We start from the raw sequence: 24,450 nt of genomic DNA on the forward strand, positions 1-24,450 counted from the left end.
AGGACAAAATGAAGAAAAAAAAAAAAAGACTGAAAATGAACAGTGGGAAAATAAAATAAAAGTTTAATAATTCAGTTTTCTTTGCAGTTGTACTCAGCAAACATCATGAAACAATGGTGATAGCTACAGTCTATAATTTGTAAAACAAACATCAAAATAAGAAGCAGCATTGTCTGCCAAAGGAAAAAGAATACTTCAGAAAATACAGAGTAATATAAATGTTTCCCGTCCTCTTGGGTTACATGGTGAGAGCCAGTCTCATTTTCTCCATCCAGTCTCATTTGCAGAAAAATTTGCAAAAGCATGCGGCTCATTGGAAAAAATCTAAACGTCTTTACGCGTCCCATCTCACATGACTTTGCACTGATCTCCTGCACCTGCACCAGGCGCCGTCACAGCAGGGGATGCATTAGTAGCCCCCATCAATCCATCCAGACTGAGGCCCTGAAAGGCTCCAAAGAAGGAGTCGTCCTTGGCCGGGGTCGGTTTCCTCCTGGAAGCGTTGCTCTGCTGCAGGCACAGGTGTTCAGGTTAGATAATGACACGCTGATAAGTCAGTAGCATTTGAATGTAGCTGCTCACTTACCCGTGGGAGGCAGTGATGGCTCCTGAACTGAGTTTTCCTGACAGCCCTTTCAGCGTTCTTCTTGGCCAGCATGGCTTGCTGACGTTTCCTTTGGCAAACAGCAAAGAGCAACATTTAGCGTGGCACATGGGCGAGGAGCTTATTCATGTGAGGAAGAGTCTTATCCTCACTAAGCCAGGTCTGTCTGGCCAAGAGTCTTAGCTTGATGACAAGATAGTAACTGAAAACCATTGTTTTCTTAAAATACAACAGCAACTCTAACTCCTGTTTATTGTATTGCAAAGAAAGCTAAAAGTGATCGTGAAAAACTCCACACACCCTGGCAAAACCACATTAAAAACTGAAATTCAATCAATCACATGAATGCTTCTGTTTAATTTATTTATTTATTTTTACCTTTCCCTCTTCAGTTCATCCTGGTAAGCTCTGAGCCAGGAGTCTGGCACTTTTTGGCTGTTGCAGGGAACGCTTCTCCTCCTGCTGAAGCTCCTCCTGCGGGTGAAGCTGCTTCTGCGGACAGACTGGCTCCTCCCGGCGCCCCTCTTGGCGGTGCTTTTCCCCGACACACAGCTGGTGAACTGCTTCAGGGGAGCGCCCAGTGACATTAAGGAATCCATTTGCGCCGTTTGTAGATGTCGCTTGATTTATCAGGTAGACTTTTCCGAGTATTTAAGGCAATATCAGCATGAAGGTGCGCCTCTTTGTTTGGGATAAATATTCAGCAGAAGTGAGGCTTTTATTGGAGACTGTAATCTGCAAATAAAAAGTACAAGCAGAGAAAACTTTAATACCTCTATATTGAAATTTAAAAAAAAAGAAAAGAAAAAAATACTATCCATCCTTTATTTGGAAAAGTCTTTGTCTGTGTCCATCAAAAAGAGACACCCTAAAGTCACAATTTTACAAAACATGTTGCACATGGTTTAAAGAAACAATGACTGACCTTTGTGCGTTCTCCTGTAGACACAATGGGCTGATGATATCATTTGTCAAAGCTGTAAAGCAAAGGATCCATTTAATGCTCTGCTGCCAGCACTTCAGCTTGTGTACCTGTAGACACCTCCGCTCCGCAGCGCTCTGCTCTTATGTGGATTTGACTGATGACCTTGCAGGTCTCCAAATTGGATTAACTGAGGACGCAACAGTCGCTTATCTCATTAACAACAGAGTAGCTGCAAACAAATCTGCACATGCAAACAGATGCTTAAAAAAATTTACATCCAGGGGACTGACGACGACTAAGCTACACTTGGTTGAAAATTTTCATTGTCAATTTTAGCAGCTGATGAAATTATTTGGAAACAGGGTCAGAGGAAGCCTGACAGATGGGAGCTGATCAAGTGGAAGGCGGAGGATGACGCTTTTATGACGCACAGAGGACGACTTCTACCCAAAGACGAGACAGTTTCATTGACTGGAAGGATCAATTTCATTCACAGATTCGCTTCATTCACAGTGAACTCAGACAAATTCAGGTCTAGAGAGAAACAGCATTCACAGTGTCTGAAATCCCAAACCATGCACTATATACTCAATATTTTTACTACTGTTCATGTCACTTAACCATTAACACGTGTTAATGGTTATCCAACAACCTGTGCGAGACCAAGCAATCATTAACAAATTGGCACCTTATTTTTAAACACTATAAAGATTTACCATAAAGATTGAGCTGCCAGCTGTGCCTCTTAAATCCTGTTACTGCTGCACTGCTTTTATAGATTTATACGCTAGTGTAGTATCCAGTGCCACATACTCTAATATTTACCTGGAAAGGGTATGCATTTAAAGTACTGCTACACACTGCAATTATATACATATATTAAGGGTAAGACTCTCATTATCGAAGCATACTAAATACTATATTAGTGTGGAATTTCAGACAGTCTCAGCCTGCCCACACCACCATGAATCACCTGTGTTTGATGCTACAAGAGTGCATTTCTACCATACAGATTATTTCCATTCTGCATATGAAGGTTTTTACATTTAACACAAAGAACTGGACATTCCTCAGGTTGTTAGAAAACGTGAGAAAATGACCAGAAAACCTACATCCCACATCTTTGTATGTCAGTCAAGCACAGTTTCAATTAAACAGATTCAGTTTTATCATTTTCTCTTAAGGTTAATGCATAGCAGGGTTTCTATTCGGTCTGCTGTTGTTTGAGAAAGAATGGGGACAGCGAGGTTAATAAAAGTACTAATAAAAGTACTGACAGGTGGGGAAGTCTACATGACGATCCATCTATACACCTGTTGCAACAGATCTTGTGCTCAGCTCTCTTCTGCTCCTCAGGAGGTGACAGCTGAGCGTAGATTTAAAAGGGTAATGACAGAGAGATTAGTTAACAGGATAGGACTGGTGGAGGAAAAACATCCGACAGTCGCTGCCAAAAAACCCTGTCATTAGGGATTTTTTATTTTTATTTTATCAGTGTATGCAAAATGCCTAAAACTATTAAACAGTTAAGATACTTGGAAACCAGGATGAAAATTATCCCATTTAAAAAAAAAAGAATACACTTAAAAAGACCCTGACTCTAGTGATAGTCTAAAGTGTGGCTGATGATCCAGAGAAGAGTGCCCCAGAATAATTTGCTATAAAATCAGACTTCAGTAATCTGAAAATGCAGGTGGTAAAATGTGCAAATGATAAAATCTGATATGAATGAATCGCATGCATCTCAATTAAGATGAAAGCTTTTAGTGCCAGTGGAATCCAAGAGACAGTTTGCAGTAAAAATGTGAAAGATTTAAAGAAATTACTTCAAATTAGAAAATAATACTCACCATTTTCCTTTTGTTCACTCAAGCATCCAAAGACCTGTGTGACAGCTACGCAGGTCATCCAGCAGAGGCATCGCTGAGGTAAGAAACAGAAATGGTAACCACCTTTAATTTTATCACAGGCCCAAACGGACACAGCGGAAACCAGAAGCCTTTGGCAAGGAGGACTTTAATTCTACACAATAATACATATATACAGTTTTATACGCTTTAATTTCATACAAAAAAAACAAGTCATGTACAGGTTGGCGGTGGGGACTATGACCTAGAAGAACTCATAATAAATACCATCAACAGGGGCTGTGTGCTTAACCTCGATAGAGAGACGTCAGGTCTAAAAATGTCAAACATGGAAAAGGCAGTTATTGGAGTTTGAATGAGTGGGAATGTTCCCACAACTAATGCTTACGTAAACCACTGAGCAAAACATAAACGCGTCGCCCACTCCATCCAACAGACACACACTCTCACACCCAGAAATCATTGCATGACAACATATTTATCATATAAGAGAGGCAGCAAAGACCCATGTAGGGGGAGTGTCCCGTCATTATTATCTTCTTACATTACTGGTGAATAGTAATAAACCCACTAATTTATGGCAGATTCTCCATATAGGGGACATTTCTTTTATAAAACAAGAAGTCTATGTGCAGGTCTTTAATTAACAACGTAGACAAGAAGTTGAGACACTTGCCTCTGCCACAGATGTTTGCAATACTTTCCAATTTGAATGATCAGATGTTTGTATAACAGAATCTCTTCTCCATGTCTCCTTTTTTTACCCTTTCCTTTCACCTCAGAATCGGAAGACTTTTTCATCTCCAAAGCTGATTCTTTTTTTGATGACAGACTCTGGTAGCATTTCCTTATTTTCTTTACATGCTGGTTAAAATAACAGGTAAACAGAAAGAAGGGTGGAAGGTGTTTCAGAAGTCTAAAGGAAGACAGGAGCTGCATAGTGGGCTACTTTGGATACAAACAATCTTCCATTTAAAGATTTTTTTTTTGCCTCTGCCGAGGTGAGAACTAGAAAAGACTTCACTCTTTCCCCCACATCTTCTGTGGCTTATTTTCAGTCTCTGCTGCAAAAACATGCCTCTTGTGGCTACAGAGATTGACGCCAGAGGAGCGAGAAGTTAAGGTGTCCATGCTTTAATGACAGATGAGGCCCCAATTTATTCAACAGTTCCCACTGCTCCACACAGAAAGGACTGTAAACCCTTCATCATTCAGTCTTTGGAGGGTTGTGGGTCACCGGCTGATGTCCCGGTTGCCCTCCCAGCTCTTGGTGCCTGCAGCCTCACTGATCCCTAAGTTCTCAAAGAAAGGGTGTTTTAGAGAGTCAGCCAGTGCAAGCCTCTTGGAGGGCTCATACTCCAACATGCTTTCGATGAGGTCAAACAGCTGGTGGTGCTCTTCCGCCTCGGACAGCAGATATCGCTGAAAGAAGGGGGAAAAAAAAGAAAAAGAAAAAAAGTGGAAATTAGTGGCAATAAAAAAAAACAAAAAAAAAACAACTCCAACATGAAATACAAGAAACATCTGTTGCATCATACAGGGAACTTTTCATCCCCACTAATCATCAAATTCATGCCCTTCTCACTCACTCCACTTACCCGTAATGGTTTGCAGTTTTCTCTAACATATTTTCCCGCTGAGGAGCTCTCATCCCAATCAAGACGACCACGATAGAAGTATTTCTGCTTCCTGAGAGAGTAAGATTAGTTTAAAATGTTGCTTTAAAAATATGTTTGCATCAGGCACATTTTTAATTTTTTCACATTTTTTCCTTTACTTGTGTTTCTATGTTCTCTTACCGAGTTTTACGAATCATCCTGGAGGGCACTGGTCCCAGGATTCTTTCCATCATAGCCAAATGTTCCCTGTTGTCATGAGTCTGCAAAAAATATAAGATAAGCAAGAATGAGAGGGGAAAAGACTCACACAGAAAGGAAGAGAGTGATTCAGTAGATAATCAGAATTTAACTACTTCAGGTTCTGCTGTTGCATATGGTGTCTTCGGTTTTAGAGAGCTCACCAGTGGCAAGGGTTCATTCTTACCAGCACTGAATAATTGTACACTTGCATTTACAAGGACCCATTTACATTAGAGCTTTAACTAATAGTTGAGATTTCAGCAAATAAATCAGTTTACAAAAAGTAAATAAAAGGCGTATTCTGCTGAAACAAACTGTGTGCTGCCGTGTACCTGAAACAAAGTGAAGCCCAAGTAGTACTCAAACAGGATACAGCCAATGCTCCACACATCGCAGGGATGACTCCAGCCCAGCTCTGAAACACAAAAGTATAAGTACACTAAACCACCACAGGATTACAAGAGGACAGGATTACCACCTTGTGATTGTAAGCTTCCCACAACCAGCCACGTTTTAATTTACATCCATTTCTGGCCAGATTCACTCAGTGTTTGCAGTGATGACTGGGAATGAATTTAACAGGAAAGACAGACACACACACTCTCTACTTCTAAGTTTAGGCTTAAAACTTTCCTTTTTGACAAAGCATATAACTTGGGGCTGGACCAGGTAACTGTGAATATTGAGTATCAAGCCTGGTTCTGCCAGAGATTTCTTCCTGTTTAAAGGGTTTCTTTTCCTCCAAAAGTTTTTCGTTTGCACCGTCACCAAAGTGTGTTTTTGGTCATTTGGTCATTAACAGACCAGAAATTATATATCAGCACAATCTCTGTTTCTATCTCCCACTTATAATGCCCGGGAACGTGTTTTTGAACAACATTATGTTACAGTCAGTTGATCTTTTATCATCAATTACTTATCAGTACATTATTGAGTTTAAAGCAACATGCACACTGGAAAGGATTCGCATGCTTGCTGAAGTCACACAAAAAACATTCAAATGATCCAATTTGTTTTTGATGCGAGTCATTTTGCACTCCTTACATCAACCAGCCCCAATTTATCTCAGCATAAACTGCTTTCAGTAGATACTTATTGTACCACTGATGATACACTTGTGTAAAAGTGAATATTTCACATACTTGAATATCACATATCATAAATCCCATTTGCTTTTCCTAACAGAGCAATCAGCCTGTGCCTGTTTGAACCCGTTTCTCTTTTTTTTGTTTGTTTGCTTTTTAAAATAACTTCAAAGCAAACTTTTGGTCTTCCAGGCAAAGCATATTGTGTCAACTGAAAAAGCCACAGCTGCTCATGTGACTGGGCCAAAGATTTGTGGATATAATCACAAAACCATCTACTGCACATCTATAGCAGTTCTCACCTAATATGACCTCAGGGGCACGGTAATGCCGCGTGGACACAATGGTGCTGTGGTGCTCGTGGTCAAATGTGGCACTGCCAAAGTCCACCACGCGTACTGCCGTGCTCTTAACAGTCCGCTCCTCTCGTTTCTGGAAGATGACACGCATGTTTTTCAGAAATGCCCATCTTTCTCTCAGGAGTAAATCTGCAGTAGAGAAGCTTAGCTTTTTTTCCCCTTAAAATATAGCAACACGTGTTTTCATATCTATTCATCATAACTGCCAGCAATAAGTAACAGGAAAACTTTCCTCCACCTACAAGAAAGGTGATACATTTTCATAAAAAACTTTTTTTTTCTTCATATGTAAAATGAACAAAAAGTAGCCCTTGAGTTTTGGAACCAACCTGCCTATAAACAAATATGATTGTTGGGTTTTTGTTTTGTTTTTTTAAACTGTTTTCCTTGACTCTTACCTTCTCTACGTTGTAGGACATGGTGAAGTCTGAGTTGACAAACAGGATGTTCTCAGGCTTGAGGTCTGTATGTGTCAGCTTATTGTCGTGGAGAACTACGGAGGTAAAAAGCAACCTTCACTGATTAAGTTATTCAAAATTGTCAGTTACCTTGCATCACTTTATACAAACTGTCTACTCACCATTTATTACAACATATAATACTAATCATAATACTAATAGAAAAGCATCAGAAAAGCACTACTAGAATATCTCAGTAAAACCAAAATGAGAACATTAACAACAGTAAACAAGTTAAAGGGCTTGGTGAGGATATGTAGCTTTTATTTACTAAAGACAAACTTGATAAGTCAGTGGGGCCAACACCCTTTTTGCTATGATGCCCTCCTGTGGTAAATGTCTACCACAAACACCAGATGATTTGAACAAGTATAATCATCAAGTCAAAAGCTAAATTACAGCTCAAGTTATAAGAATCAATGTCTTCCCTTTTCACAGTATTCCTAATTCCCATCCAATTTATCTGTAAATTTCACAGACCATAAAGATACAACTTACATTTCACAGCAAGACAGATTTGGTAGGCCATGTGTCTGACGTGACCAATTGAGTAGGGCAGGTAGTTGTTTTCCTTCAGAAAGTCAAAGGTGCTCAGAGCTAGCAGCTCAAAGGAGATGCACATGTGACCGTGGTAGTCAAACCAGTCATACATCTGTACACATAAACTGCAAGACAGACAAAGCATGGGAGGTTCAGGGAGTGAGCTGACAAATTCACTTCAATCACGTAAACCAGCTTAAACCTCGGAGTGAACACAAGACACTAAGCAATACAGGTTTAACCACAGTGCCGTATGACTGAGTCAGAACTCACAATTTGTTATCCGGATCCTTTTCATTGATCTTCTCCAGTACATTGATCTCCAAGCGAGCTGCTTCCTTGTATTTCTCCACATTCTTGATAATTTTCAGAGCAACGTGGGCTCCTCCCCTGTAAAACACAAGAGATTATGAATACAAACACTAGCGTGATGAAACACACAACATGCCTTAATTTTTTTTTTTATGTAATCCCTGTGTGCAGCCCTGAATGCTAAACACTAGCACTTGTTTATTTATAGATTCAAGACAGAGTAGTTAACCGCCTGGCTATGAGAGCAAAGGCTCCAATTATCAAGTTATTTATAGGACGGGGAAAAAAAAAAAAAAAAAAAAATTATATATATATATATATATATATATATATATATATATATATATATATATATAAAAAGTCACTGCAGCAGTTCCAGCTGGTTGGAAGACATTAACCCATAACGACGGTACATCACGATCTTAAGGCCCTGGGCATGAACATGAACTGATGGACATTTCTAGCTCTGTCACAAGAAAATAAATCTTCCGCAGGGAGAGAAGCACAAATAGCCCCTGTTCACATGAGGGGCTCACAGTCACAGGGGACTAAAATACTCTTGAGCTGATTTTCAGTATACATCACAATGTGGTGAACAGAACCAGAATTAAAATCAGAAATGTCTTTCTGCCATGTCTGGTGTGATAATGTGACTCTAAAATTACCGATAATGAACAATCTCAACAAGTTACTTGAAACATAAAACACTGTTTACCTTAATAAAAAAAAACTATGTAAATCCTTTGTGCTGTCATTGATTCACAGTGGTCCGTAAATTGTATTGCACAGGTACAGCAACAGACATAGCGATAATTTAAGACTAATTGTTTTTCTTATGAAATTTCAGGCTGTTCATCATCACTATCTCTGAAGAAATTCTGGCCAATCAAAAGCCTACAAACAATAACACAGTGAGACATCAAAAAAAGAAAATAAAGGTGCACAGCCTGGAAATCAGTTTTCCTTATTCACATGTAAAAGTAGAAACAAACTTCTCAAAAACCATCACCCTGGCATGAGTTTTTCAAAGGTCAAGGCAAAATGGATAGAAAAGGCTATTTTTTTCCCAAAATACATGTGGCTGTAACCATAAATAAAAGACATTTAGAGAGGTAGTTTCTTTCTCCTACAGAGGGTTTTATGCAATACCGGTACTGGTCCACCATGCTCAATACAGGCTGCATGTTGCCCATGTACTAAAAATGGGTTAAACACCTCTGATGTATCCTAATATCACAGCCCAAAACAAGCACAGAGAGGCTTTTGTTTCTTGTTGCTGAGGAAACAACAATTCCCTAATGAACTACTAAGACACCCAGAGACTGAGAGCTCACACACCTGCGATGGTCAATGCACCGCATCACCCTGCCAAAGGTGCCTTCCCCCAAAGTGCTGACAATCTCATCTGCAACACAGTACAAAGAGAAAAAAAAACAAGAGAGGGAGAGCGGGGGGGGAAAAAAAAGAAGCATTAGAAATGTGGACTCGTGCAGGAATACACAATGCAAAAGTGTAGACAGGCGAATCAGTGCTAGCGCCCATCCCCTTTCCGAATTGCTGCCTACTGAGTCTGGCAGGCTTAAAACGTTGCGCGTAAGGCTATGGTAACTAAATGGTGTTATGATGTAAACCAAAGGGGGCAAACATAAAGCACTCCCTTCCTTTGATTACCAATTTGCAGTCATTGAACCTATTAGAGTGCATCCTTTTGTCTTTGCCCAAAACGATACAAATGCTGTATAAACTTGAAACATTAAAAATAATATGTATTGTAATCATTCTCAAATGAAGCGTTTAATGTAAAGAAAGTCTTAAAATGTGCACTGGTTGTTCTAACCTTAGTGAAATTTGCTAAATAAGTGATGTGACCCTGAAACCATCCGAGTGAAAAACATCTAGCTTAAGTTACAGATTTAAAACTGTAACTGAGTTGTAAGCTAAAGCGCAACATAAACAAACAGCTGCAAATTGGATTTCTAAGTTTAGGAAAGTCAAATAACCTGTGAAACATAAAGGAAATGCTCCACAGCTTAAAAATCTTAGAAAAAAAAAAAAGAAAAAAAAAAAAAGCAGATTGTATCTAAAGTCCCTCCTAAAATCTTCAACATTCTTGCAATCCACCCTGCTATTTCAGCTAGAGCGAAGAGCATTCTAGCACGGCATCATCATCATCATGATCATGATCATCAGGCACTCCCCATGTCATGTAAATGCTCTATGCTTTAATACTCATATGGAGAAGGGTTACGATAGAGTAGTGGCAGTGAGTACATCTCTCTTGCAGGACGTCCCCACTCCGACAGATCAGGTGCCCTTCCTCGTCGTCCCTCACACTCAGTGCACGCGTCCGGCTGTTGCTCCGCTGTATTCACACCCAAACGGCCATCAGCAGGTCACAACACGACCGAAGGGGACAGGGGGGGTTTCAGGGGCAGCCGCAGCCACGGCGTCAGGTGGCACAGGTGGATGAGGAGGGAGGAGGAGGGTGGTAGTTGATGTAGTTGTGGTTGTAGGTGGGTTTCATGGTCATTGGGCGATTCACGCATGACACCACGTGAAGGAAATATATAACGATAGGGATATAGTGCAAGGGAACAAGTCAAAGATCACATGTTGTCCTCTGCTCCTCTCCCGCCCCCCTACCTTTAAACCACAGCTGCTTACAAACAAGGAAGCAACTGGCACATCCATTCATCAACGCAACAACCAATTAAAACAATAATATATATAACTACTTCAAAACTTTGCAACAAGATGAAAGATAAAATAACAACGCCATAAACATTCAAGCAGGACTTCTTTAAAGATAATCCCAGCAGTTATACTACATCAAATTCAAACCTTTTCCTCATTTATGTTCATAATAATACTTAACAGGTGTGATTAACCACACCCCACACAAAAAGAAATAACTAGAGCCAACTCATTTTAAATGCCAATAAATTTTAATAAAAATCTAATGCACTATGGTTGGCAGAACATTTTCACTTTTTTCATCATTAAAAAAAAAAATAATAATAATAATTGCAAGAGCCAAAACAAAAATCACAAGGCTTTCTGCCCTCTTATGAATAAAAAAAAATAAAGTAATAAATTACAGTAACAATTATCGGTGACAAAATAGTGGCTGAAGTACTAAAAAGTGTCTGTATAAAAATGAAAATGCTCTACCATAAAAAGGAGAAAGAATTTTTGAAAAAAAAGAGCCAATTAGAGCCAAACCCACCTATTCACAAATATAATAAAACCCCTGTGACAGAACAAAAATAAATCATAAAGGTTTTACTACTTACCAAATCTAGGGGCTGTAAAGAAAAGGTTAGGACAGGACAGAGGCAGAGAGAGCTGAGTGAAAGAAACAGGAGGTGGAGGTAGAGGATGAAGACTTAAAGCACAAACTCAGGTCTGGCTGTACTCACCGAGGAGGATGCGCTATAGGACCTGGTTCTACGCCGCCTTCGTTTGTGCTTACGCCTGCTGCCTTTCCTCCGGTACGACTCTTCTTGTTCACGCTCCCTCTCACGGCCGCGTCTGTAGTCGTACATGTTCGGCGAGAAGTCACGTGGATAGTAACTTTCGGCTGCTCCATGTGGCTCCCTGTCTCTGTCGCGTTCTCTGCTCTGATCAAACCGTCTGTATCCCTCGCAGTATCTTCTGTCAAACGGTCGTTGTTCCACTGACCGATTGTCATAGCTGCGACTGAATAAGTGAGCAGAGAAATATCCTGAAACCTTAGGACTGGCAACCAATAATAAAGTGAAAGAGGGTTAAATATAACATGAAAGAGTAAAAGCCCAAGCTAATTTGACCATAACGCACCTCCGTGACCGTACATAGCTTCCTTCCTGTCTGTGTCCACGTCCCCTCCTGTCTCGGTCTCTTTCTCTGTCACTGCTGGAGGAGTAAGTCGGCGTTCTTCTGTGTCGATGTCTTCGCCCTCTGTCTCGGTCTCTGTAACGATCCTGGTAGCTGGCTCGACTGTCTCTTTCCGAGGACGAGTATCGTCTTGTGTGAGGCATCTGGTGTAAAAAGGAAACAAATTAGCACAGAGTACCAAAATATGTTTAAGGAAAGTCACTCCTTACATTCAAATTATTGGAGCAGCTGATCACTGCCAAACTCATGGGATTTGAGGGACTAAATACCTGCACGTTTCTCGTGTGTAATTACAGACCCCCCCCCCCACAATACCGTAAAGTTCAGAGTTATTCCCCAAAGGCTCACATCAGGACTGTGTATATCAGCACAGCTTTTCCACATATGGGTTCACAAAGCAAAAATCGGTGTTACCTTACTGAACAATACTCCCTTTACTTTTTATTTTTTGACCTTTCGCCAATAAAAACGTATTAAACCTTAAGTAATTTGAACTCCGCACAATCCAGAAGTCTCGCGAGTCTTCTGGGTTCCCTGATTTAACTGTCGTTATGTTTTAAGAATTTAAATTGAAAGTAAAAAGACAATTTCATAACAAACTTTATTGTCAACTTGGAAACAGGCACTTTTAGCATCATACGTTCAACTGCATGACAAGTGTAAATATTATTTTTACTGTTTAATTAAACTACCCTTAACCTAGAACTAGACATTTCTGTAAACGTGGTTATATAGGAGGCCACCCTCAGAACAACAGTTCAACTTTCCTTCATGCCTAAAAAGGCAACAAAATTTTCCAAAGGACCTAAAACTATGCGCAAAACTATTGCAACGGGTCTGAAAATACTGAAAATAAGAAGAACAGCGTTCAAATGAGATGATATAGCTATAATAACCCTGTTGCATGACCATAATAAACTTGACAACCCCCAAACCACACAGCGGTGCATCAAACCATTGCAAAGCCATTAGCACTGTAGTCAGAAGTAATTATTAGAGCAAATGAGTTCAGTTGAGCTTTATCCAACGCAGAGTGAAAGCACAAGTAAATGCCAAGTTAATAAATTGGTCGTGGCTACTCATTAAGCGTTGCCTATGCTGTTTACACACATTCCAAGACGATGCAACACTCGTTAAACGTAAGGCTAAATTACCGTTAAGGTCGTTAATCTCTGCATGGATTAGTAAAATTAAGCATCTTTAACACTCCAGCCCATTTACTAACAGCACCAACATTTCAAAGCCAGGAGAGAAGTAACTAATCAACAAGCGACGTAGTATCTATTAGCATGCACTGCTAGCAACTAGCTAATGTAAATAATTTGACCGCCATCTTAACTTAGCTACGTTCGTCAAGCTAACTTGCTACTTACGCTAGCAGCCGCGCTAACTGCAGAATCGCTATGTAGCTTATTTAAATAAACACGGTGTTTACCGTTTTAGCAGCGAGCCCTGTACGTTTATCCCACAAAAAATCCGTGGTGGCGTTCCACTTTTCTCCTCTACCTTCTCGCCAGCTCGATGTTCAAAGCTCTTTTGCTATCACCTAGCCAGTTTCTTTTTTCTGTCTGCTTAGTACAGCTAGTTCTGGTTCAATTCGGCGCTCGTACCGCCCTCCTGTGCTCAAATGTGGCTACTCCGTTCGAAGGTAGACATCCACAAGGAACTAGTGAGGAATTACCACCCCAACCTACAACCGTTACAAGTCCTTATTAAATTATGGACAGCTGATTTTTTTTATCAGCTACCTTTTAACTTTTGTTTTCTCCATGTCCAAATATTTGACTTACTGTTTTAAACCTTTTAAAATGACATACCTGTGGTGGTATACAAATTACTATGGAGAAAGGGCAGTGAACAGATTTAGGAGGAAAGGCTGAGATGGTTTAGACGTGTAGATGAAGGATAGTGGATATAATGGAGGCAGATGGCGGCATTCTTGCTTTTATAAGCTTTTACATGTTAAGTCACACATTTTGATTTTAATTCCTTGTAGTTTTATTACAAACATTTTGATTTATTTCTTTGGTAAAAACAACTTGAAAATGAGCTGCAGACTTTGCAGCCACACACATATGAAAGATGCCCTCTTTTTCACTTTTTCAGATTAACACACAATAAGTTTGAACCTACTTAGAAATTTTTATTTTCGTTCAGCTGTACAAAATCTGTTATAAAATGAATACATTTGCATCAGTACCATCTGCACGATCTGAAGGCATTATCCCCAGGAGTAAGAGAAAAGCACAGTAGGACAAACTTAAAGCATCCTCATAGTCCATCAGTTTGATGATGGTGATGGCTCTAAACCACACAAAACAGGGAAACAGAGAGACTAGTAAGCCAGCAGGGATAACCAGGATAACATAATTTTTCTCCACATACGAAAGTAGTTTACCATTGACTGAGGTAGTGTTACTCTTCCGCCCGTCCTCCTTTTAAGTCTTATTTAAATTCTCATTCACACTAATCATTTGTTCCAAGCAACTGGAGCCTCGGTAGATCCACTCCTTATGATCATCATCCTAAACATGAAATGAACACACTACAGTAAGTCACACAATTGAAATAAATATAACAGGATTTAAAAAAAACAGGAACAACTTAAGATGGAACAGACCAGAAAAACAACTTCCATCAAACTGCAGTCGATCTCCAGTACTTTACACCTCTGCAGGAATCCGTTACGTTCCACGTTTACCGTCTGTCCGACATGGTACTGCGTCATGGGTGGATAAGGCCACTTCTTTAAATAATTCTGCATGAAAAGCTTGTGCTTTTCATCTAGGATATCATCCAAAGGGTTCTCCACTGTCATAGAAAATGGAAAATCTTCTTAGTAGCAGTATTATAATAGCAGCTGCTGTGGACAGCAAGTATAGAAGAATTAGGATTCTGGATTTTATAAAATTAGATATTATGGACTTGACAACACCAGCTGTCATAAGACGACAGGCGGGGTACACCTGGACAGATCGCTAGTCTGTCACAGGACTAACACAGAGACAGACAACCATAAATAACCTGAACTTACGCGGTTTGCAAACCATGTGCATTGCACGTAAGCTAGCATACACTGGAGTGTGATCATCAGTAAAAATCAGGAACCTGGAATATAAAAATTAAAAGCAATTTTACACTTTTTTCCCACCTTCACAATCTGAATTTATCACCAGAGTAAAACACACTAACCTCATGCGGTTTTTTCTGGAGGGGACCTCTGCCATGAAACCAGGCACGAACTGGTCATCTTTGCTCCGGACCACCACACGCGCACCGACAAGCAACTCATTCACCTTTGGCATGTGTTCAAAGGCAATGTGGTGACCAGACACTAGGCTCCTCCCCTTCTCCTTAAAGTTGACCTTGTATTTCACCCTGCCGTCTTCTGAAATGATTAAAGAAACATTGGAAACACTTCAGATTATACCACATTTGCTTCTACGTACTGCTTTTCTTGAAAGAAGAAATGTCAAATACAGGTGCATTTGTTAAATTAAATGGGTTTTTTTCTCATATCAAATGTATCTATTTTCTTTGAGAGCGTAATCAAAAGCGCTTAAGCGCCAGCTGTTAAGTTACAGCATCACAATCTGTGTCAAAATGTGCTGCCAGAGGAATTCAGTTGGTGAGGCCCAAACACCAACAAACTTTAAACTGTGGTAATGTCACTCATATGTCATATCGCATGGTGTGTGTAATAACAACAAGCACAACCACGACCACTCAACAAAATATAGAAGAAAAAAAAAAAGAGTAGAAAAAAAAATCTAAACGTTGCTAGTCTAGCCTCAACTATGGGACACGGATATGTAAGAAACATACCTTCCTTTAGCATCACATAATTTCTTTTGTTTACTTTGAAGTTTAACATTTTTGTTATCTTAGCCACCAGAGCAACAGTGTGTCGAGCTCTGCTTGCCGTGACATCCTGATGACAATCAGTGTCAACAGAGCTACAGAATGTCTCCAAATAAATGCAATTCATTGCTTAACGTACTCACTACCTCAAAGCCATTTCACAGATTACACTGATTAAATGTCAACCAACATTCCCAACTACACAAAACAAGACGTCTTTAATCGACGAGTAGCTGTCAAGCTAAAGACAAATGTGAAACTTTACAATCTGCTTTGTGCTTACCAATAGAGCCTTTTCTTTATTATTCTTACCCTTTGTTATTATTTCAACAATTGTCCCTGGATGCCAGCTCAAAGGCCTCTTTCTGGCCAGGACCTTCATGTTCACACTGATCTCTTTTTGTGGCACCGCAGCAGGGGTCTTTGTGGATGAGGACTGAGAAGCAGCTGATACAGTGGTTACAGGAGTTACTCCTGTCGGCGTAAAAGGAGCAAAATGTCATTTGACGATTGGATAGATCTTATGATTTCTGTGTTTGGAAATCTGGTAGTGATCTGTTCCTCAGTGTACAAAGCAAGATCTTTAAATTTGCCAATATTTTCTACTCTTCAACAATATAATACAGCTTTAAATCAGCTTAAAAACACACAAATCTAAGATCTGGGCAAAAAAAAAGGGCGTTTTTTATGTTTTTCCATAATGTATATTTTGTGGTCATTACCTAAAGCGCTTGCTGGTTTTGGCGATGTTTTCGTTGCCTTGCTCTCAGCACTTGTGTTTGTGTCGGCTTGTGATGACTTTGCCGTTTTGCCTTTTGCATCAGGAACTGTACCCGCTTGCTGCGTCAGTGTTTTCACTGGGCTGCTTTTGGCGCTGCTTTCTGCGTTTGTTGTCAGAGTCGATGTCTTTGCTCCGCTTCTGATGGAGTTTCTTCTCTCCTGATGTGTTGTGTCATTCTTAGTGTGTTTTCCATTCTTTTTGGCCATTTTTTTCCTCTTGTTTGAACGTGTACTTGAAATAGAAAAGTCGGTATCACTCGAGTCTCCGCTGGGTTCCCACTGCATGTCAGACCCATCAGTGCCTAAAGACTCATCTTCACTCCAGTGATTCTGAGGTGATGGAGGAGATAGAGAGCTGGTCATTTGAGATCCAGTCATTCTGGTCAGGACCACTACTGGGCTCTTCAAAGCGAGAGGGTGTTTTTTTCTCAGAACTCTTTCTTGTTTTTCGCTGTCTTTTGGCTTAGATGAAAAAGAAGCCGAGCCATCAGAAGCCAGAGGTCTGTGGACTTGAGTTTCTGAGGGAGCAGACTCGCATGACAGTGGTGATGCTTGTCCTAAAAACAGTAAAAATCACAGGTTAAATTGTAGCTTTCAAACAAACCTACCAAGTGCACATTTTTTAATTCAATTTTGCTTTACCACAGCTTGCTTGGTTATTGTCATCGTCCAAATCTGTGTCGCTGTACTCCCATTCCAACAATGAGTAAAGTTTCTTGACAGTATCCTCACATGCAGCCACAGACCTGAATGACAAAAACAAAGAGAAATGAATGAAGAGAAGATAGAAAACACAGAGAAAGTAACCAGTGTACAGGCTCTGATATTTAACATAGCACATTCATGCCTCGGAAGAGATTCTGGCAAATCATCAGGCGACTCAGGAGGGGAAAGTCGTGCTCTACCTGCACTGTGTATAGTGCAGGTGGAGCACTGCTGACTTTGACTAAGAATATTGTCGTGCGGTGGAAGGAATACTTATTAATCCCACTGACACATCTTTCGTAGAGGAAGCAGAGTCTGGAGAAAAGGGGGACCACGGTCCTCAGCCAGAAAAACGGTTGAGTTGCCACTCCAGGTCAGAGACAAGTAACTTCCCCGAGTGGAGGTGCTTAAGTATCTCTGGGTTTTGTTCACTAGTGCAGTGACTAAAAGATCGAGATCGCGGATACAAGCAGCAGAAATTAGCTTTCTCCGAAGGGTGGCTGACCTCTCCCTTAGAGATAGGGTGGGGAGTTGGCCATCTGGGAGGGGCTCAGAGTAGAGCCACTACTCCTCCACATCAAAAGCAGCCAGCTGAGGTGGTTCGGGCATCTGACAAGGATGCCTCCTTGGTGAGGTGCCCCAGGGCAGACCCAGGCACGCTGGAGAGATGATATCTCTTGGCTGGCCTGGGAATGCCTTGGTGTTCCCCCATACAAGCTGGAGGAGGTGGCCGGGGAGAGGGAGGTCTGGGCTTTTCTGCTTAGGCTGCTGCCTCGGATAGGAAAATGGATGGATGGATGGCATCCATGCCATCATAAATACATAAAGAATCATCACATTTAGAACAAAATCGTGTCTTTTAAAGAAAGCCAAAACAACTTTTTTTTATCTTAAATTTTTTATCTTATATCTTAATATGTTATGCAATGTTCTAGTTAGTGTGCGTTGTATAAAAAGTAAAGGATACACTCAGTACACTTAGTGCCCAGGTTGCAAAAAAAAGAAAAAAGGTTATCTACAACACACATTGTTAGAAGCCTGTAGAAGGACGTGTTATTTTGGGACAGTTTTAAGGCAAAGTAGGTGGGATTAACTAAATGTCATTAAAAGCTCAGCAGGGACTACCCTATTCAAGCACTTGCATGAAATTTTTATGCTTTTGCTTCCTTGCAAGAATAAATTATTAATAAATTATGATATATGTCAATTACAGTAGATATTCATTTAGAAAGCTAAAAACAGACAGAGAAGTTCCTCTTTCTATCACGGTCAAAGGAGCTTGCAAAGAAAAGCGTCTGGACTTCTTTAAGTTGCTTGGAGACGTTTCACCTCTCATCCAAGAAGCTTCTTCAGTTCTAAGGTCAAATGGTGGAGAGTCCCAGATTTAAACCTAGTTGGAGTATCCCCCCGCAGAGGGACAAAAGGACCCCCTGATGATCCTCTAATCGCCTGAGCCAAGGTGTGAAACTGGGTGTGGGTCCCAATCAGTCAGGGTTTCGGGTGAGCTCATTGTGAAACCTGGCCCCACCTTATCATGCGAATTCCTGAGGTCAGATGGCCCAGGATGTGAGTGGGCGTTAAGGCGTCTGGGGAGGGAACTCAAAACTGGATTATAGATGGCAGAGAGTTGGTGTCGTAAACCACCGCCTCTGTTCAAAGATGGTCGCTCACAGTGGACATACAGGGAGTGCAGAATTATTAGGCAAATGAGTATTTTGTCCACATCATCCTCTTCATGCATGTTGTCTTACTCCAAGCTGTATAGGCTTGAAAGCCTACTACCAATTAAGCATATTAGGTGATGTGCATCTCTGTAATGAGAAGGGGTGTGGTCTAATGACATCAACACCCTATATCAGGTGTGCATAATTATTAGGCAACGTCCTTTCCTTTGGCAAAATGGGTCAAAAGAAGGACTTGACAGGCTCAGAAAAGTCAAAAATAGTGAGATATCTTGCAGAGGGATGCAGCAGTCTCAAAATTGCAAAGCTTCTGAAGCGTGATCATCGAACAATCAAGCGTTTCATTCAAAATAGTCAACAGGGTCGCAAGAAGCGTGTGGAAAAACCAAGGCGCAAAATAACTGCCCATGAACTGAGAAAAGTCAAGCGTGCAGCTGCCAAGATGCCACTTGCCACCAGTTTGGCCATATTTCAGAGCTGCAACATCACTGGAGTGCCCAAAAGCACAAGGTGTGCAATACTCAGAGACATGGCCAAGGCTGAAAGACGACCACCACTGAACAAGACACACAAGCTGAAACGTCAAGACTGGGCCAAGAAATATCTCAAGACTGGTTTTTCTAAGGTTTTATGGACTGATGAAATGAGAGTGAGTCTTGATGGGCCAGATGGATGGGCCCGTGGCTGGATTGGTAAAGGGCAGAGAGCTCCAGTCCGACTCAGACGCCAGCAAGGTGGAGGTGGAGTACTGGTTTGGGCTGGTATCAGCAAAGATGAGCTTGTGGGGCCTTTTCGGGTTGAGGATGGAGTCAAGCTCAACTCCCAGTCCTACTGCCAGTTTCTGGAAGACACCTTCTTCAAGCAGTGGTACAGGAAGAAGTCTGCATCCTTCAAGAAAAACATGATTTTCATGCAGGACAATGCTCCATCACACGCGTCCAAGTACTCCACAGCGTGGCTGGCAAGAAAGGGTATAAAAGAAGAAAAACTAATGACATGGCCACCTTGTTCACCTGATCTGAACCCCATTGAGAACCTGTGGTCCATCATCAAATGTGAGATTTACAAGGAGGGAAAACAGTACACCTCTCTGAACAGTGTCTGGGAGGCTGTGGTTGCTGCTGCACGCAATGTTGATGGTGAACAGATCAAAACACTGACAGAATCCATGGATGGCAGGCTTTTGAGTGTCCTTGCAAAGAAAGGTGGCTATATTGGTCGCTGATTTGTTTTTGTTTTGTTTTTGAATGTCAGAAATGTATATTTGTGAATGTGGAGATGTGATATTGGTTTCACTGGTAAAAATAAATAATTGAAATGGGTATATATTTGTTTTTTGTTAAGTTGCCTAATAATTATGCACAGTAATAGTCACCTGCACACACAGATATCCCCCTAAAATAGCTAAAACTAAAAACAAACTAAAAACTACTTCCAAAAACATTCAGCTTTGATATTAATGAGTTTTTTGGGTTCATTGAGAACATGGTTGTTGTTCAATAATAAAATTATTCCTCAAAAATACAACTTGCCTAATAATTCTGCACTCCCTATAGATGGCTTCTTTCACTCCTCTTTCAAACCATCTGTCCTCTCTGTCCAAAATGTGAACATTGGCATCCTCGAAAGAGTGACCTTTGTCCTTAAGATGCAGATGGACTGCTGAGTCTTGTCCTGTGGAGGTGGCTCTTCTGTGTTGTGCCATGCGCTTGTGAAGTGGCTGTTTGGTCTCTCCAATGTAGAGGTCTGAGCATTCCTCGCTGCACCGTACAGCATACACCACATTGTTAAGTCTGTGTTTTGGAGTTTTGTCTTTCGGATGAACCAGTTTCTGTCTGAGTGTGTTACTGGGTCTGAAATGCCATGCTTGGAGAAAACTCTCCTAAGTTTTTCTGATACACCGGCTACATAGGGGATGACAATGTTGTTGCGTCTGTCCTTCTTATCCTCCCTCGCTGGTGTCTGATCTTCTTTTCTGTGCCTGTTTGCTGACTTTAAGAACGCACATTTAGGATAACCGCACATTTTGAGTGCTTCCTTTACATGTGTGTGTTCCTTCTTTTTTCCTTCAGGCTTAGAGGGAACATGTTCTGCCCGGTGGTGTAGGGTCCTAATTACTCCAAGTTTGTGTTCCAGAGGGTGATGGGAGTCAAAGAGGAGGTACTGGTCCGTGTGTGTTGGCTTCCGGTAAACTTCGATGTTGAGGTTGCCATTCTCTTCAATGTGCACGGCGCAGTCCAAGAAAGGCAAACAGTTATCCTTTGTGTCTTCCCTGGTGAACTTGATGTTTTTATCCACAGCGTTAATGTGCGCAGTGAAGGATTCCACTTCTTGTGTCTTGATTTTGACCCAGGTGTCGTCCACATATCTGTACCAGTGGCTGGGTACTCTTCCTTTGAAAGAGCCAAGAGCCTTCCTTTCCACTTCCTCCATGTAAAGGTTGGCTACGATAGGTGACACGGGGGAGCCCATGGCACAGCCATGTTTTTGTCTGTAGAAGCCTTCGATGTATTTGAAGTATGTTGTGGTAAGGCAGAGGTCTAACAGTGTGAAACTTTCTATCACATTCTTCCATATATGGCAATCTGTTTCACCCTCCAGGTGGTCCCTGAAGATTGACACTTTTCTTGACTCTTGTTCTGTCATCTGTTACTAGGCGAACTCAAATGCAGTTAGAAGCAAAATGTGTCCCAGGCCTTTAGCCTAGAATGAATACTATCATGTATGTTTGCAAGCGTGCATGCTTAAACCTTCTGTTGCTCTAGGTCACTTACACCATGGATCGCCTGGACATTCGCGCCACGCGAAGCTTAAGACCTTTAAATAGACCGAGCATCACTCTATATAAGCACAATCCTGCAATGTGTGTATAAAAATGATTACAGTTGCACATGCAATAAAAGGTTAATATGTAATTATGATCACACCTGCAATACAAGTTTTAATGTAAGGCCAACCGCTTCAATAAATGTATTAATGAAATGCTGATTAATGCAATGATAATGATGATAGTTATGAATAGTAGCAGTACAATATTTTTCTCATCTCCACACTCCATATATAACAATTCTTGACTGTTGCTCGTTTTTATTACATTTTATTCCAACAATGAACCAACAAGAGAATGAACCCCAAAACCAGTTTTTTGTGTGAGTAGTTAAGCATGTTAAAAGCATGTTTGTTTTTTTTAAAGATTGCCACACTTAATGCTTTCATATTCGTTTACAATGACAACACTCACTCGCAAAGTCTCAGGAGGCACGCGGCCTGTTCCTCTCTCCTTTTCAGCAGAGACTGCAGCTGATTGCATTTCTCCAGCAAATCTGGAGAGACCCGTTGGGTCTCCTTAGCCTTGTCTATTATCCAGCACTCCTCTCTGCTCATCTCAGTCTCATCTCCATCCATAGTTACTGCAACACACAAAGGTTTCACATATCAGAGATTAATTATTACTAATGTTATTCCAAAAAAGCATAGATTTTCTCATGATGCAGAAAAGAAATGAACAATGCAAAGTCCAAACATCTCAAAGACTTACACTTGGGGCTCCTAACACACTAGAAAAGATTGACATCACATCTCTTAGAGGAAGGTCAAGAGCCTTTGAGTGTTTACCTGCATAAATAAAGCACATATTAATAGAAAATGGTTACATTGTGCTGTGGTTTAGCTAACTTACCGCTGAAATGAATCACTAATTTATTGAGCTAGAATGTTTCTGGACAACATGGTGCATTCTAGTGAGAATAGGGAGCAGGTGAACGAGGTGGAGGTGCACTGGACAGAAAAGGAATTGCATTCAGTAGAAGAAAGACAGAACAATTGTTTGCATGACAGGGAGACGGGTGTAAAAATGACGATGCAGGAACCAGATATAGTGAAGAGGGATGAGTTTAAATAGTCAGAAAAGCAACAGAGAGGTGAAGAAGAGTCCTGGCGGTGATTCGTGACAGAATGATAGCAGCAAGAGTAAAACTAAAGGTTCACAACATGGTAGTGAGACTGGAGATACAAGGTTTAGAGACAGTGGCACTGTCAAAAAGACAGTAGGCTGAGCTGGAGATGTCAAAGTTGAAGATGCTCAGATTTTCACTGGGGTGACCAAAAGGAAAAGGATTAGAAATGATTATATCAGAGGGATAGCTTGGGTTAAACAGTTTGGAGACAGCTGAATAGGTGTGGTTAGAGATGGTGCAGAGGAAGGATACTGGCTATAATGGACAACAGATGCCAAGCGGGAGGGAAGGAGGAAGACCACAGAGGAGGTGCATGGATGTCATGAAGGAGGAAATGAAGATGGCTGGTGTGAGAGAATAGGATGGAAAGGATAGAGTGAGATGGAGGCAAATAATCTGCTTTACTGGCCCTAAAGGGAGCATTTACTACAGGGAATGCTCCCTCATAAAACCTGAGGTATTTTCTCAGATTCTTGGAAATGTAAAATTCACATTTGATAAATTATTCAAACCAACCATCTATTACATGTAACCATGTCTTCATACTGTGTTACCACCATATAACATTTATAATGTTGCTATGAAGAAGGTCGTGGCTCAAGAGTTGGCAGTTCGTCTTGTAATCGGAAGGTTGCCGGTTCGAGCCGCGGCTTGGACAGTCTCGGTCATTGTGTCCTTGGGCAAGACACTTCACCTACTGCCTACTGGTGTTGGCCAGAGGGGATATATATATATATACATACATATTGGTGTATATATATATATATATATATATTTGTACTATTCTTAGTTAGCGTATTGGCTGTCTTGTTAATGTTTGTTTATAATGGAGCACTGTAACAAAAAATAATTTCCCCCAGGGATCGATAAAGTATTCTGAAACCTGGCGAACATCTGGTTCCTCTGCATCTAGGTGTGCGGGCTCAAATAGGGGGGATTAAAAGTAAATCAGAAACACTTCTCAAGCTCAAGGTCGTATATTTTAAAAAAAAAAGACGTCCAGCCAGGATAAGGTGTTAAGGGCTTTACTAAAAATAACTAACTAAATAAATAAAAACCAAAACACCAGCATCTGATTTTGTCTTGAGACTTATTGGTCGAAGCTAGCATGGACTTCAATCAGTTAGCCGTGGAGACCGTTTCATCCTGACTCTGCGCCTCTTTATCGCACAAAGTGTATCCAACCTGATAACCATTCTTTTAATTTCAGCTAGATTAATTAATTTGATTAATTTTAATTTAAAATGTCAAATAAGAAGCAAGCCATACCTTAGCTTTGTTCTATGGTCTTCTTCTCTTCATGTTGCTGGGTAGACCTGTGAGACTCACTGCCGCCCCCTGCGTCCGGAAATACGACCGACAATCTTCTACTTCTTTTTAAACCGATTGCTATGTATGGAACGCAGAGTTATTATAGTTTTGCATTTTCTTATTAGTTTTACTTTATTTTTATTAGTCTTCCAGATGACTGGATGTTTAGTTGGTTCCAAAGAGCCTGAGGTGTGCCAAGAAAATATCCCCCACACCATCACTCCACCACCAGTCTGAACTGTTGACACAAGGCAGGATGGATTGATAAA

At 40.8% G+C, this 24,450-nt stretch overlaps 3 protein-coding genes across 6 annotated transcripts; all 3 read right to left on the reverse strand.

Moving 5' to 3' along the window:
- Positions 1 to 38: 38 nt before the first annotated feature.
- LOC145423367 (uncharacterized) lies at positions 39 to 3,559 on the reverse strand. The gene is made up of 5 exons (XM_080295724.1): positions 3,380 to 3,559; positions 1,530 to 1,581; positions 983 to 1,339; positions 587 to 674; positions 39 to 510 (listed from the first exon to the last, which is right to left on the reverse strand). Exons 3-5 carry the CDS (start codon positions 1,201 to 1,203, stop codon positions 349 to 351), a joined length of 471 nt encoding a protein of 156 aa, XP_080151850.1. The 5' UTR covers positions 1,204 to 1,339; positions 1,530 to 1,581; positions 3,380 to 3,559; the 3' UTR covers positions 39 to 348.
- Positions 3,527 to 13,497, reverse strand: clk2a (CDC-like kinase 2a). 3 transcript variants are annotated; one of them, XM_080295722.1, is made up of 13 exons: positions 13,322 to 13,497; positions 11,830 to 12,029; positions 11,430 to 11,709; positions 10,282 to 10,372; positions 9,349 to 9,415; positions 7,972 to 8,088; positions 7,657 to 7,823; positions 7,099 to 7,193; positions 6,644 to 6,773; positions 5,589 to 5,671; positions 5,197 to 5,276; positions 4,996 to 5,086; positions 3,527 to 4,819 (listed from the first exon to the last, which is right to left on the reverse strand). In XM_080295722.1, the coding sequence occupies exons 2-13, from the start codon at positions 12,027 to 12,029 to the stop codon at positions 4,631 to 4,633; spliced, it is 1,590 nt and encodes a 529-aa protein (XP_080151848.1). In that variant the 5' UTR covers positions 13,322 to 13,497; the 3' UTR covers positions 3,527 to 4,630. The 3 variants fall into 3 exon arrangements, with proteins under 3 accessions (XP_080151848.1, XP_026011674.2, XP_026011673.2); XM_026155889.2 differs by lacking the exon at positions 13,322 to 13,497 and adding an exon at positions 13,041 to 13,079 and having other exon boundaries at positions 11,430 to 11,703; XM_026155888.2 differs by lacking the exon at positions 13,322 to 13,497 and adding an exon at positions 13,041 to 13,079.
- Positions 13,498 to 14,008: 511 nt separating this feature from the next.
- Positions 14,009 to 24,268, reverse strand: LOC113014390 (uncharacterized). 2 transcript variants are annotated; one of them, XR_013904399.1, is made up of 11 exons: positions 24,140 to 24,268; positions 22,453 to 22,529; positions 22,156 to 22,324; positions 17,170 to 17,273; positions 16,470 to 17,084; positions 16,060 to 16,221; positions 15,079 to 15,274; positions 14,921 to 14,994; positions 14,507 to 14,749; positions 14,285 to 14,411; positions 14,009 to 14,190 (listed from the first exon to the last, which is right to left on the reverse strand). XR_013904399.1 is itself a non-coding variant. In XM_026155892.2 (11 exons), the coding sequence occupies exons 3-10, from the start codon at positions 22,317 to 22,319 to the stop codon at positions 14,325 to 14,327; spliced, it is 1,593 nt and encodes a 530-aa protein (XP_026011677.1). In that variant the 5' UTR covers positions 22,320 to 22,324; positions 22,453 to 22,529; positions 24,140 to 24,255; the 3' UTR covers positions 14,009 to 14,190; positions 14,285 to 14,324. The 2 variants fall into 2 exon arrangements, 1 of the variants encoding a protein (XP_026011677.1); XM_026155892.2 differs by having other exon boundaries at positions 14,507 to 14,697; positions 24,140 to 24,255.
- Positions 24,269 to 24,450: the final 182 nt, after the last annotated feature.

The sequence above is a fragment of the Astatotilapia calliptera genome, chromosome 22 (assembly GCF_964374335.1).
Source record: "Astatotilapia calliptera chromosome 22, fAstCal68.1, whole genome shotgun sequence".
Taxonomy (NCBI): Eukaryota; Metazoa; Chordata; class Actinopteri; order Cichliformes; family Cichlidae; genus Astatotilapia; species Astatotilapia calliptera.

Coding starts and splice junctions, on each gene's coding strand:
- LOC145423367 (XM_080295724.1), bottom strand. CDS start 1,203: ATGGATTCCTTAATGTCACTGGGCGCTCCCCTGAAGCAGTTCACCAGC. Junction 675..982: donor GATGAACTGAAGAGGGAAAG/GTAAAAATAAAT, acceptor TGTTTGCCAAAG/GAAACGTCAGCAAGCCATGC. Junction 511..586: donor GCCATCACTGCCTCCCACGG/GTAAGTGAGCAG, acceptor CTGTGCCTGCAG/CAGAGCAACGCTTCCAGGAG.
- clk2a (XM_026155888.2), bottom strand. CDS start 13,064: ATGCAGAGATTAACGACCTTAACG. Junction 8,089..9,348: donor CGGTGCATTGACCATCGCAG/GTGTGTGAGCTC, acceptor TGTGTTTTACAG/GGGAGGAGCCCACGTTGCTC. Junction 5,277..5,588: donor TGGGCTTCACTTTGTTTCAG/GTACACGGCAGC, acceptor TATTTTTTGCAG/ACTCATGACAACAGGGAACA.
- LOC113014390 (XM_026155892.2), bottom strand. CDS start 22,319: ATGGATGGAGATGAGACTGAGATGAGCAGAGAGGAGTGCTGGATAATA. Junction 16,222..16,469: donor AAAACCAGCAAGCGCTTTAG/GTAATGACCACA, acceptor TTACGCCGACAG/GAGTAACTCCTGTAACCACT. Junction 14,412..14,506: donor TGATGGAAGTTGTTTTTCTG/GTCTGTTCCATC, acceptor TTTCATGTTTAG/GATGATGATCATAAGGAGTG.